This window comes from Nanorana parkeri, unplaced genomic scaffold (assembly GCF_000935625.1).
Source record: "Nanorana parkeri isolate BGI_ZX_2015 unplaced genomic scaffold, ASM93562v1 scaffold35, whole genome shotgun sequence".
NCBI classification, from domain to species: domain Eukaryota; kingdom Metazoa; phylum Chordata; class Amphibia; order Anura; family Dicroglossidae; genus Nanorana; species Nanorana parkeri.
Window position 1 is genome coordinate 870,932 of NW_017306303.1, and position 14,262 is coordinate 885,193.

Sequence of the window (14,262 nt, forward strand, 5' to 3'; positions counted from 1 at the left end):
AACTCTACACATATAGCCGTCCAAATAAAATGGCTGGTTAAATGTTGTGATGTGGCCACTGCATAGCAGCTAATTACACCAGAGACAAACAATAACAGTGATAAGAGGACAGCAGAGCAAGACAATTGACAGCCATTTCTAACATGTTGCAGAAGATGCAGGCAAGAGCTTACATACGGCAGAAAATAAATTAGTGTCATGGATGACCAAGAGCAAGTAAGTACGTGCAGTTTGTGCTTTTGAGAGCCCAGTGGAACACTGTATGGCTCAATCTAGTGATAAGGAATAGGTGAAGATAGCCAGTCAGCTTGCTGCAGAGCCCGGTATGCTTCTCTAGTAAACAGAGATAATGAAGCATGCTGGGTGCTGCAGTCTCCATATTGTCAAGGTTCTGGTAATACCGATTCTCCTGGGGCCAGTTTGCATTGTGAAAGATCATGTGAAATTGTGAAAGATATATCCTAATATATAAATCAGAATGAGATGGAAAAGTGACTATGAAAACCTCTATACCAGTAGTCATATGCAATATAGGAGAAAGTCTGGGGCCTGTTAAACACAGATGTTGGTGGATAAATACATTTCAGACTTTTCTTGTTATTCTTGATATCTACCTTAAGAGGTTCTCAGAGATCCAAAGCTCCCTTAACACACCTGAGTACAAAGTTAAAGCCACGATGGAGAACAGACAAGGGGTGGGAAGGTTTCTGACCAGTGCAGTGTGTAATTAAGAGTGATTGTTATGGTTTGTTTCTTTTACAGGGAAAGACAAATATCAATTCTAATCTCTAGCTAGCTGTATGCAGACTAAACTGTAAGGTTGTCTGAGGATATGGGAAGTGCCTTTGAGGTGAAGAGTGCAGATACAGGTCTGCCGAATATGGTATTGTAATAAAACTGGCTAAAATATGCTAAATCATCCTCCGTCTTCTGTTCTTGGCAGGACGGCCAGGCCTGTTTTGCCGGACAATGGGACGTTCAGCCTGTGAGACAACAGAAGACAAGAATCAGTCTTTCTAACCAGTCGACTAATATCAGCGGGTCAAAAAACTAAATTTGTGGTTCATGATACAAAACTTTGTCAATTATAAATCCTGAAACTTATACATGCAGCAAACTGATTACAATTTCAAAAGTAAAAACAATAGAATTTCTGTATCCACCGTGAAATTATTTTCTTGGAGTCTATTGAGGGACACAAGAAGTCTTTAATTTTGGGGTATAATGCCAACATAAGGAATGGACACTGACAAACTGTAGTGAGTACAAAAACCCTATTTTCTTTCTTTGTGTACCCTTGAAACGTCCAAAAGCAGTCCAAATGGGGCATTAGATGAGGCTGAAACATCCACCTAATAGAACTTTAGAGACGTTGAGAATGTGTAAAGAGAAAACTAGATGCCAGCCATGCAAGACTGGGAAATTGTTGCAAGATTCAGAAAATCCCAAGAAGCACTAGCAAATGTAGTATTGTGCGTCTTGACAGGAAAGGCAGGAACCTGATCTTCTACACCAGGAGATTGAATGATGTTTTGGCTGAGCCACCTACAGATGGTTGATAAAGAATCCAGTGCACTCTTTTGCGGTCCGCAAAAAAGAGTGCGGACCGCAAAACTGTTGGTCAGTCCAAGATAACCCCATCCTGCTATCAGTATGTCTCAGATGTGAGAGACAAGACTCTCTCACATCTTCTACAACAGGAGATTGAATGATGTTTTGCGGTCCGCAAAAGAGTGCACTGGATTCTTTATCAACCATCTGTAGGTGGCTCAGCCAAAACATCATTCAATCTCCTGGTGTAGAAGATGTGAGAGAGTCTTGTCTCTCACATCTGAGACATACTGATAGCAGGATGGGGTTATCTTGGACTGACCTACAGTTTTTTTGCTTGCCACTGTCCAATGATGTTGTAGGCAGCAGTATAACCCGAAGGTTAAAGGCTTTATGTGTCCCTCAATGGACATGAAAGAAAAAAGCAGGGTTTAGCCCCAAAGGTGGAAAGTCAAGGGCCAGAGTAGCAAACTTAAATATGGACCATGGGGATGCACAGAAGATGTTTTCTAGGGACAAAAACGACAAGTCAACAGCCAACATCAGTCTTCTTATACTTAGCAGCCTTTTCTCTTTTCATTGATCCCTAGTGAGTTACCACACAAATGACATAACGACGCAACATTACATGTTATGTGGCAGATGGGGTTCCCAAGAGAGATGTGACACACATACGTATGGTAAAGTTTGAAGCCAGTGTAAACAAAATGACAGTGCTCGTTGTTGATGGTTGCCAATTGCTGACTTCTTTGATGGAAAAATATGAGCAATGCTTACATTTAATCCATTAGCGGGATCCACACTTGACCATTTTGCAGGAACGTCTTCTAGGCGAGAATTCATCCTCTGTGAACTGGAATCAGAACAGTCATGTATCAATATGGGAACTGCTACAGTTTATGAATGTCAATGCTTTTAAAAGGAGAGCTCAAGGCAAAACACATCCTAACCAACCAATGATGTCCGTAAAAAAAAAACCCCTTAATTCTTGAACCCAGTTTTGCAACTTTGGAATGCGTTAGCAAAAGGGTAGATATCTTTGTAACTACCTGGTGTATCCAGTTGAATTATACCTTGTTTTGTTTGGGACAAATTGGGCCTTCAAATGGTGGTAAATATTTATGGATGTCTCCTGATTATTTTTTTTTAACTAAAGAGAAACTTGGCCAAAATATTACATTTAAAAAAATAAATAAGTGACCCACCACCAAACCTCCCCAAATAAATTCCCCTCCTGATGTGCATGGGCATACCACATACGAGTTATTTGTTTGTGGTTTGTACCCATAGTAGGGCCCAGAACCAATAGTGTGCCTTTTTTATCCTACTTAAAACACAATAATCCTAATTTATGTTGGGGGTTTAGAGGTAGTTAATACCTATGTTTTGTGTTATAAGAGTTCCATAAGTGTGTACTTTGTAATGACAATGGGATAGTTCACGAGGTAATCGCTTTTAAATATTCGTGTCATCTGAAATTACCAATAAACACAGTAATAGTTGTTGGACGTATGTGCTATTGTCATTTTTCGTATAACTTGGATGTTGATTTTGTATATGAAAGGCAATCAAATAAAGAAAAATATATTCTTTAAAAAAAAAAATGATCCTAATTTATAATACTAACACAGCTTGTTTGCTTGTGAACCCTCCTGGTCACTTTCTCATGGAAAGTAGCTATTGCCGTGAAGAATGTGCGACATTCAGTGCAGATAATGCTGCAGGTCTCAATCCAAAAAGGCATGAGCACATAGCCAGATGTTATGCAAGTTTATTGATAATTGTTAAAATGACTGGAGGTCCCTAAAACATGCAGCTAGAAACCAAATGATCACATTTCAGGTAAAACAGAGTGTGAGCTTAAAAAAAAAAATGAAAGAAAATGTATTTTGTAATATGTCTAGGTGGGGGAACTAAATTAAAGCCTATTTTATTTTTATAGAATGAGAAGGGTGTGAGCCTTCATTTTTTAATCCGGTTTTCCGATTAGGAAAATCTACCTAACAGGAACTGCAGTAAAAATTTGACAGAGGATCTGTTCCTTCCTACGCTATCCAAAGAAACTGGATGTACTAGATGTAAGGATGTATGCATGAATACAAATTCCATAAAAGCTTCATTATTTAAACACGTTCTTTCTATGCAGTGGAGGACAGTCACCAAAAGGCTCCTGTGCAAGACCACTTTTTGGCTTTCCTATCTGACTACTGCCCTAGTATAAATAGGACAGACAATGAGTGGTCCTTACAATACCCTTAATTCTCTAATTGCGCAGAATATCCAACAGGGATTATACAACAAATACCCCTTTCCCATACAGTCCAAATGGTGGAAATAGGAGAAGCATTCTGCATATCTCAGTCAGATAGTAAGTGAAGTAAATGCTCGCTGCCTTTTTGAAGCCACAAGAATGGTTAGGATATCATGAAAAATGTGCCCTAATCTTGCATCTACCTGACACTAAAGGTGAGCAATGTCTTAGTCTATGTGACAGTGGGAGGGGATCAAAACCACTCCACCCACATCTAGCATAAACGGGCTACTACATCCCAGAAGGCCCTTGTGCAGATGTAATATCTGCTTAAATGGTAACTTTGCCTCGGTATTATCTGCATATATATGTGCACATGGGCAAGACATAGTCGTTCTTAACATATACAGCCTTGGATAACAGTGCACAGCAGTGATTGTGCTTCCCTGCTTCTATTGCTCAAGGCCGCCTATCAGTCTACTCTCAACAGATGTTCAGAAGGGATGCTGACCACACTCCCAGGTATAGTGATAATCACTGGAGGGAGGATCTAAAAATAAGTACGGTATATGAAACACGGTTTTTAGAATTGGTTCTTGAAGCAAACAAAACTCAAATAAATAAATAAAACCTCAGGCAAACAATCCAATTATAAAAACAAAAATGTGTGCTTGATGAAAATACACCATCACTTACATTCAAGAGCTATTGTACTAATATAAGAGGTGCCCCAAAATTAACATTTTAAAACCGAAAATAAAAACCTTTTCAAATATTTTATTTTTTATAAACTTTTTATTTTTTAAAATAATTTAATAATTTACTTTACGGTTAGGGGCTTCGGGCAAATATTGGGGGTCTAAACAGACCCCTGATATTTCCCTTTTAAAATAGAAAAAGAGATTGAGAACACAGAGTCCTCGATCTCTTTTTCTGCAACCCCTGTTATGAATGAACAGGAATCCTCTATGAGTGTTCCTGTTCATTCTTAACTTGTGGACATTGCGTGTTTACTATAACCACAATCATGAATGAACAGGAGGTGATGTAGATCACTTCCCATTCATTCATAATTGAGGATATAGTAAACATGCAATGTCCTCAATTATCTACAAACACTCAGCAATCACTGATCGCTGAGTGTTTGCATTGGCTCTCCTCTCTGACACGCTGTCACAGGAGGCTGAGCGAGCGGTGCAGGGAGAACTCAGCCTCCTCTGACAGCGTGAGCTGTCTCCGCCCACACACCGCTCTGCTGGACTGTGATAGGAGGCTGAGCAATGTGGGAGGTGAGACGCCGGCCGCTCACATCGCACTTCTCGCAGCGCTCTGCCGGCTGTCACAGTTTCTCTCCTCCGGGCTGGGACACAGAGCAGCGCCCTGCGGGGAGGAAAGAAAGCTCGGATGCTTTATAAACACTCAGCAATCACTGAGTGTTTGTACCCGCTCTTCATCCTGACACGCTGTCATAGGAGGCTGGGTGGGGCAGTGTGGGGAGGAGAGCTCGGTCTCCCTCGACGGCCGACTGCTCCAAGCCTCCTGCAACAGTTTCTCTCCTCAATGCTGTGTCAGAGGGGACACAGAGCAGCACCCAGCGAGGAAGACAGAAACCATGGATGCACTGCAATTTCGACCGAAAGATGGCACTTTTGACATTTTGCCAAAAGTGCCATTTTCGGCCAATATGTTTTGGCGACTGAAATTTTGGTGCATCCCTAATATATTATTGACATATTACTAACACAATTTAACTTACTTTTGGCCTCTTCTTCTGCCACGCCGGGAGCGTTTCAGCAGCTGGGGTGGCACCTGGTGATCACAGAACAGTTCAATTTACATAACAAAAATCATCAACTCAGCCTTCTAGTCTACAATAATAAATAGAAAAGGAAACCTGTAGTAAGTATATTGCTGATTTCTCATGAATATACCAGTTCACTGACTGTCATGCCAATCTAGAGGCTTCTGTGCTTTCTACGTTACAGATCTAGAGCAAGTATGAAAGACAGGAGTTCTGGCTCCATTGTCTTATCTGCATGCTTGTTCCAGGTCAGTGACACTAAACTCTGAAGGTAAACCTTAAAAATGCATTCAAGCACCTTCAATATTAACAAAAATCTATCTTATTTGTTTATCACTCCGCTCTAGATCCTCAAATCATCTCTGAATTGGTGCTGACACTGTCCTTCCTTCTGAGGGTGGCTACTTTTGTTCCCCATGGTTCCTGTGTGTGTTGTAAAGTAGCCACCGCTCCCAGCTCAAATTAGTAAACTAAACATGAGATTCTAGTCCATCAGCTTGGAGCGATGGCAACTTTACAACACACACAGGGACCATGGGGAACAAAAGTAGCCACCCTCGGAAGGAAGGACAGTGTCAGCACCAATTCAGAGATGATTTGAGGATCTACAGCTGAGTGATACACAAATAAGATACATATTTGTTAATAGTTCAGGTACTTGGAAGCATTTTTAAGATATAACTCCTGAGTTTAAAGTCACTAAAAAGCAGTATTAAACTCTCAAACGTTTTCAATAATGAATCCAGATCAAACAAATATTCATTGACCAGCAAAGCATTGTTATATTTATCCCCAAACAATTAAAATCATCATGTTTCTGAGTAGCTGTTTCCAAGTCTCTCAGCTCAGCTTCCCTGAGTTATCTGTCCAGTACAAGTCAATTTGTTTGCCTGAAGAAGGGACCTATACGGTTCCGAAGCCTTGCTTCTTTTGTCAATAAAGAACATTGACTAAAATTCTCATTGGAGTGCGAGTGACTTTTCTACTACGTGATACTGATCTGCAAAGGCATCTGCTGTCATCTCAGCACCCATTATCTTGGGTTATATCCGGTCAGGAGTGCGATGGAATCTACTTGAATTACCGTCTAGTACAAGATCACGAAGGACAGTGCAGACTCCAGCAACTGTTCATCTACTAGCTTGGAGAAGGTAGGAGGGGGCCAGTGGGCCGAGTAGTAGCTTGATTTGCGGTGTTTGTGGAGACACATACAGCTTACTAGCGCACACAAGGGTGGCTGCATAGCACTCTGCTTGAGAACGGAGTCACTCTAAAACAGGAATTCAGGACCAGTGCTCAGGAGACCGGCTGATTTTGCAGGAAACAAAACTTAAATCTCAGGGAGCAGCATCCATTGTAATTTCATCAGCATTTGACATAGCTTAAAATCCTTTTGACTTTAATATTACTTTGACTCAAAGGCTGCCAGGAAACTTGCATATTCAGAAGGCGGTAAGCCATGGCAGCCGCTATAATTCTGAAAAGGCATATACATTGAAAATAAAGTGCTCAAGTACATGAAAGTGACCCAGTTCTTGCAAATGTATACATAAAACATCCATTCTTTTGTTTTGGATTGAAGGTAATTAACACAACAAATGAGTGTTACATATTGCCATATGTCCCTGGATTCTGCACAAATATGTAAAGTGTTTTTATACCAGTACATTCTACTAAAGAGAAACAGGAACATTTTTCAGCAATGCTGTTTCCTATGTCACATCTCCATCTCCAGCTTTCTCTGTGGACAATATAACAGCATCATCAATTCTGTCCAGTGAGCACACCTAGGACGCAGTAATGTTAAACCAGGATATAGCAAAGGGATCTTATTAACCAGCAGAAGTGTGTGTGTATATCACAAGAACAGCCAATATTACAAATCAATAGACAGCTAAAGCAGTACACATAACCTAAAACAGGGAGTGTTTAGGGCTACAGAACACTTCCCCCTCTCCTCCATAACATAGGGAGAAATGTCTCAATCCACAGAGAAAGCTGGGAACAATGCTAACTCAGAACAGTCAGCAGAGGAAAACAAGAATGGGAAGTTATTAGGATCTGGCAGGATCAACAGGTATTTTTTGCGCACCTATAGAATAGATTTTAAAAAACCCCAACACTTTCAATGCGCTTTTTAACAAATTAAAAAAAGGAGGATGGTTAAAATGTATACATACACAATGACATGGCTTAACAGCTTACATTGTAACTTACTTATTCTTGCTGAATATACAAATGTAGTCATGGACAGATAAACCCTTATTTTAGCTTCCCATTGCTCTAAGTTCAAACACAGGCATGGCTTACAATAACATTTCTATACTTCAATATGTTACAGGAAAGGGTTTGCAGTAAAAGTTGGAAACAATAGATAAGATTGAAATGTTCTGTGTGCACCACTATGCCAGGGCTTGCTATTGGTGTCAGCCATGGTATCCAGCAATTGCTCTCTTTCAGGTCATGTCTTGCCCTGAGTGAGAACCTACAATTACGTTCCCTTAATTCACAGTTACTGCTGTTGCAAGCTACAGTTCCCACTGTGTGTGTATACCATATTGTTTGCTCCCTAAGATGCACTTCCCCCCCCCCAAAAAAGGCGGGGGGGGGGAAATGTGTGTGCGTCTTATGGAGTGAATCTCTATCGCCCGACGCCCGGGACGTGCAGTTTCGGGCGCCAGGCGAGTAGTTTTTTGTACATTTAGCCCTTCTCTAGACAAGCAGAGCTAAATGTACAGTGGGAGCCGCTGCTCATTTAATACAAGTGATCTAATCAGATCACGTGTATCAAACCGAGTGGCGGCGATCATGTCCAGGGGGCACCCCCCCGCTGTGGTTTTAGGGGGCCCCCGCTGTTCTGGGCATCTCACCATAGAGCCCCTAGAGCAGACGAAGAACGTCCGGTCTTCGTCTGCTCTGTGTGATCACCGAGACCGTGGCGCTGTAATCACAGCGCCAACTGTCTCAGCTGTCACTAACTACAGCTGCTGTCACAGAACCTGTCACAGAACCTCCCTGCGTCCTATGGTCCAGGGCGCCTTATGGAGCGCAAAATACTGTAAATAAACGTAACTTATTGTGTGTATGTGTAAATATCTATATAGATCTATCTTTATAGATATATATACACGCGCACACACTGTATGTATGTGGATAACTATAGGCCAATTAAACTGTAATTTAGCCATAAATAACATTAATACAAAGCTATAATTAGATATGTTATGACGCTTAAATAAATGTTACATAGTAGCATAACAGTATTTTAAATTCTTATATAAAGTAACAGCATGCACTCTAAACTTGTCAGGAAAAAGGCATAGACAAACATCTGGACAAGCCGCTGCTAAAGTGGTTATTTTTTCTTATGATATAGCTTCTTGGTATGCCTCCCTTCTTGTTGAGTTTATGAACAAATTATTATTTCCTAGCAATAAAATAAAGGCCTGAAATTGTACATGTTACATAAACTCTTGAGACATATATATTCACGCTGTGTGTGTGGGTTATATGTGTGTATGTATGTATGTATGTATGTATGTATGTATGTATGTATAACCCACAAAAATGACAGGATAGCAAACAAGCGATTTCTGTAGGTCTCAGTGAGACTTCTGCCCCTGACAACAGTTTTTTTGGTTCACTCTTGTTGATCAAACTGCTCCAGATGTCTTAGGTAAAGGGTGCCCTTTCCAGACTGCATGCTTCTGTTCTTTCATAGATGTTCAATAGGATTCAGATCAGGGCTTATAGAAGGCCACTTCAGAACAGTCGAATGGTTTGTTCTCAGCCATCCTTGAGTGCTATTAACTGTGCTTTGGGTCATTATCCTGTTGGATACCCCATGACTTGCGACTGAGTTTTCTGGCACTGGGCAGTACGGTGCCTTTCAGAATTCCTTGATAGTCTTCAAATTTCATTGTGCCCTAAACAGAGTGAAGGTACCCCGTGCCAGATGGAGCAAGCAACTTCATAACATAACCAAGCCTCCTCCATGTTTCACAGTAGGTAAAGTGTCCTTTTCTTTGAAATCTTAATTTTTTCAACTGTAAATATTTTCCCCTGACTCTGTCTGTCATATGCACTAGCACTATCCTTCTGTTCAATCCTGGGCTGATTTTTCTATTGCGACCACGTCCAGGGAGGGTGGCTACACTCCCATGGATTTTAAAGTGACATTAAAAGCAAAAATATCCCTCCCCCCATCCTTAAATGATGCTTGTTGATCTGATGATTCTTCTTCTTTCCAGTAGTTTTCAGGAGTCCCTCCAGCACTGGTGCTGATCTCTGATCCAGCGCTGACTGCTGTGTTTTCCGTGTCCCACGGTGTCTGTCCACGCTGCGTGCATTGACTTACACTGAGTCTCGCCTCTTCTCCCGGCCGCTCTACTGCGTGCATGTGCCTTCCCCATTATGCTGCTCAGCCGCTAGAGAATCTTCAGATCTTCAGACGGGAGCAATCGGTGTAGAGAAAGATAAGTAAAACCCTTTTTGGCAACTTTTTAAAAATGCTTTTGCATAAGTATACTGCTAGCATCACTATAATCCAATTATTTATAAACTTTTCTAGGGGTACCAACAAATCTGTAGAGGCTATTATAAAATATCTTTGTAGAATAAGCAATAATTTAGCACTTTTCACACTTTCTTTGCTTTACTATGAGGTATGGAGGCATACATGAGACAATTGCTTGTAATCACTTCACTTTTCAGGAGGAATAAAGCATTGTTTCACTGAACTGTAAGGGAACAAGCAAATTCATCCATGTCTGCAGCTTACCTGAAAATTGAAAGTTATGCTGCTAATGTCAAATGTGTATTAGACTGATCATGTTTCAAGACTCTCTGTTTTGAAGTACAAGAAATGATTAGGAAAACTGAGTGAGGTGACTAGGTATATCTACTCATCTCCTTCTTCTCTCCAAGACTCCCCCAATGCACCACTTCCAGTAAGTTCCATTGTGATCCATTGCTGTGACCTAAGACCAGCTTCTGCTTCCAGGAACCTATAAAAGCATATATCTGGACATGCATTCAGGTCTTGCAAGTCATTCTTGAACTTCCAAGTGATGGATCAGCTACTTAATCAAAATTGGCAGTTGTGAATATAACAACATTTTAAACAAACAATTCTGTAGACAAACAATATACATCTGCAATTCAAACATATGCATTCACACAATACATACATCCACCTCCTGCTCCCTGGGCTGTCCTCCCTCTTCCTGCCAATGGTGAGAATATGGAGACATTGCCAGCACAGGCTGGGTCAGATCTTGACTGTGACCTGCTTCTTCTCCATCGTTCTGTGTGGCTTCCTCTCCATTGAATCTCCAGTACGAGTGCCGTGAACTGGAGAGCCTATCACCACGGGGTCGACGACCATAAGATCTCTCTCCTCGGGAGCGACCATTGAACCTATAGCTTCGCTCTTTACCCTTAGAGAGTTCTCTTTCAGGAAGGTTTGACGTATTGGGTGGATGAGGTGAACCCATCCATGGGAGGTTTGGGGAAGCTCCGTTAGGGACTTCAGAGGAAATTACAGCATCAGTAAGCATCCTGCACCTTTTCAGTGGAGATGCTTCTGGTTCTGTCTCAGAGGGAGGATCCAATGACTGGGATAATGTATCTGTTCTTGGGGGATCAGAAGGTGTGTCCGGGGGAAGGTCAGTTCGGACTGGTCCCTGAAATGGGGAGCCTTTGGGGATAAGTCCAATTTCAAAGGCACTTGAGGTGTTGGAGACATAGGAACCAGGTCGCAACAAGGGCAGCGGCAAAGTCTGAGACCTGTTAGTCATATCAGGTCTCTGGGAAGGGAAATTGGAGTCAGATGGCTGTTGAGAGATTGATGGGGGCTGAGATGTGGGTGTAATGCAGGTCTCTGGCTGAGACGAAGAGTTGACTTCTTTCTCTGACATTGAATGTGTCTGCCAAAAACAAAAAAAAGAAATTCAAATGGTGAGGAATTCAAAAATGAACCTGGAATGCACCAATAAGGGGGATTTCCTGTCAACTTTTTCATAGATTGCGCCTTAAAGGTATGAAACTGTATAGCTTTAGATAAATACAATGTCACTAATAAAGCAGTAAACAGTTTCTTGCTATATAATATTTCTATTTTAACAGCCTGCAGGAGAGCCGAGCATAAAGACCTCTAAAACAAATGTACAAATAGAAAAGATGAAAATTTCCTTTAATCTTCATGGGGTGCATTTTTTCTATAGAAAAACATTCAGAAAATGTGCGGCTTTAGACACAGGTGTGACATTTTATTTACACATTGCTGCACACAGTGCAACATTACGCTGCCAGGCGCAGCTGAGAGAATGGGCCCATAGACTTCCATACAGGTGCATTCAAAATTTTACACTGTGCTTATCTCTGCACATTATTCTATGCACAGTTTATAGTTGGCCATAAATAATGGCCCTAGATTCATTCCTCTCACTCCATTGTATATGGTGATACCCAATTATGTGTTAACTGTGTTTATCACTGTTTATGGAGGAACATCCTAGGTGCGTGTATGCCAAACAAATTGAGTACTGACAGTTATTTACATTACTGAATGCCAGTGGCGAGAATATGGAAGCTGCAAACCCAGAATTGCTCAGAGTCCTCCCTCCGCTTGCCATTTTGAAGAACCCCAGCCTCTTTTGTGTTAACGTTGAGCCCAAGTAACCACCCTGGGCTAACGCTAAGGAGTTTAGTAGGGTAAAGTTAAATGAAAAGATTAACCCATAAAAAAAATTATTTACCGCTAGTTCATGGTCATTCAAATATATACATATTCTTTTTAAGCAGTAAATAAGCTTTACAATGAGCTCCTACTGACCTCTGTACCTGCAGGCACAGTGGAGTAATTCATCCTCAAGCTTCACAGTGGAAAGTACTTTGTTTCTTTTCAGAAGCTCAGTTCATTTTGTTCCTTGCCCTTTCACTGCCAAACCATGTAAGGCTTACGGCGGAACACAACCGCTTGCAGCTGTCCACGTCAGTAAGCCTTACGTCGGTGGCCTTTACAAAATTATAGCCAGCATCTGAGCGCTTCTCCTGCCCTTTCCATTTCTCCTCGGATCCCCGCTGGTCTCCCCTGCCTGCGCGGAGGAGGGAGCGCTGCCTGCTGTCAGAATGGCCCAGCGTGAGGAGAGGGGTCACGATGGCGGAGCTGGGAGGAGAGATGCTGTCATCCTGTCAGTTTCAAGATGATAGCGGCTCTGCGTGTGGCCAAGCGGAGGATCGGTAAATATGTGTATATTTAGAGTGATCAGCTGATTACTCCAATGTTTGTAAACAACTACAAATTTAGTAGCACCATCTTTTTATTTACCGGGCCTGTGCTTTCAGAAAATATATGGTTTGGGTAGTCTTTTACAAACGCTAAAAGCAGCAGTTGGAAATAAAAAAAAAAAAGTGAAAAATTGCAAAAATGGTGTGGCCAGCTGAACTTAAAAGCTTTCTGGAGGGCTTGGCAGGGAAAGGGTTAAAGATCATTTAGGCCTTGCTCATATGGCCTTCAGCTTGTATAATAGCCATGTGTGCAGAATGTTTATACAAAGCTATGAGCAAGCTTTAAGCAATATTGGTAAACCTTTCAAAGGCCTATTCTTTAAAAGGTCTTCCCAGTTCCAGTTTGAGAATGAACACATATCTTTTGGGGAGTGCTGACTGCCACTCTAAATAAGGTGCCAGCAGGCTTTCAAAAAGCCTCACCTAGTGCTGAAACTTACTGAAGCCTGCTAGCAGCTTGTTTAAAGCCATTTTCCAAAGTTTCATTATAGGTGTTTGTAAAATTCCTCCTATTACCCTTAGTTTTTGCAAATGCCAGTGAAGTCAATCAATCACTGGTTTCTAGAACAAGACAAAAAGGAAGGCTGGGGGGAGGAAATCACCTGAGCATTGCTCCGCTGTCCTTGTAAAAGTGACTGTCCCTGGAAGAAGTGCATTCCCAGGGCTCCTGGAAGAGATGGTAAAAATGCCTGCTGGTTGTGTAGCAGGGCCTGAGCTCCTAGAAAAGAGTGAAGGCTTCCCAACTGGGCACCAGGATTTGAGTTCAGCGCTGCCAGATCACCTGTAAAAGGTACAGCAGTAGGTCATTATTATTCAATGATATATACATGCAGGTCCAGTTATGCACAAAGTTCAAGCATATTAGTACACAAACATTAATGGATGTGGCTGTAATCGCTGCATACGATGTGCACATTTACCACCAAAGAGATCACCAAAATCAACAGTGAATAAAGACCCGAGTGGTTACTACACTTTTCTGCACAATTGATTTCAATATGCTATGGATAAATCACTCAGTAGTACAAGATCAAAACTGCCCATGTTGCTTAGCCCTTAGGGCAAGCATAAAAATAACTTGCATTGTGTATTTTCCTGTTCTAGCCATTATGAATTTGCTTCATTGGGCACCATGTCTCTGCAATTTTTATTATGTAGATCTAAACCGAATAAAAAAAATCTCTTATAAACCTTAATTTTAAATGAGCTTTTTCAGTCTTTGCGACTATGCAGCTTTCATTAAAAGAACACCAGGAACATTTGTCATGTGCTCCTGTACTGACACACAGTGCTTAGACATGGTAAACTGTTGTCACTATTAGAAGCCAGTCCCAGAGCAATGAAGTGCAGCTAACACAGGACCCAATTC

At 41.4% G+C, this 14,262-nt stretch overlaps 1 protein-coding gene across 1 annotated transcript in view; it reads right to left on the reverse strand.

Annotated features, from left to right (window-relative positions):
* Window positions 1-741: 741 nt before the first annotated feature.
* MBD6 (methyl-CpG binding domain protein 6) overlaps window positions 742-14,262 on the reverse strand; it is a 32,741-nt gene continuing 19,220 nt past the window's right edge. Inside the window, exons 8-12 of the mRNA XM_018569548.1 lie at window positions 13,496-13,674; window positions 10,793-11,530; window positions 5,559-5,611; window positions 2,329-2,404; window positions 742-983 (exon numbers count right to left, since the gene is read on the reverse strand). Coding sequence (XP_018425050.1) covers window positions 912-983; window positions 2,329-2,404; window positions 5,559-5,611; window positions 10,793-11,530; window positions 13,496-13,674 — 1,118 coding nt within the window. The 3' untranslated portion in view covers window positions 742-911. The remainder of the gene's footprint in view (window positions 984-2,328; window positions 2,405-5,558; window positions 5,612-10,792; window positions 11,531-13,495; window positions 13,675-14,262) is intronic.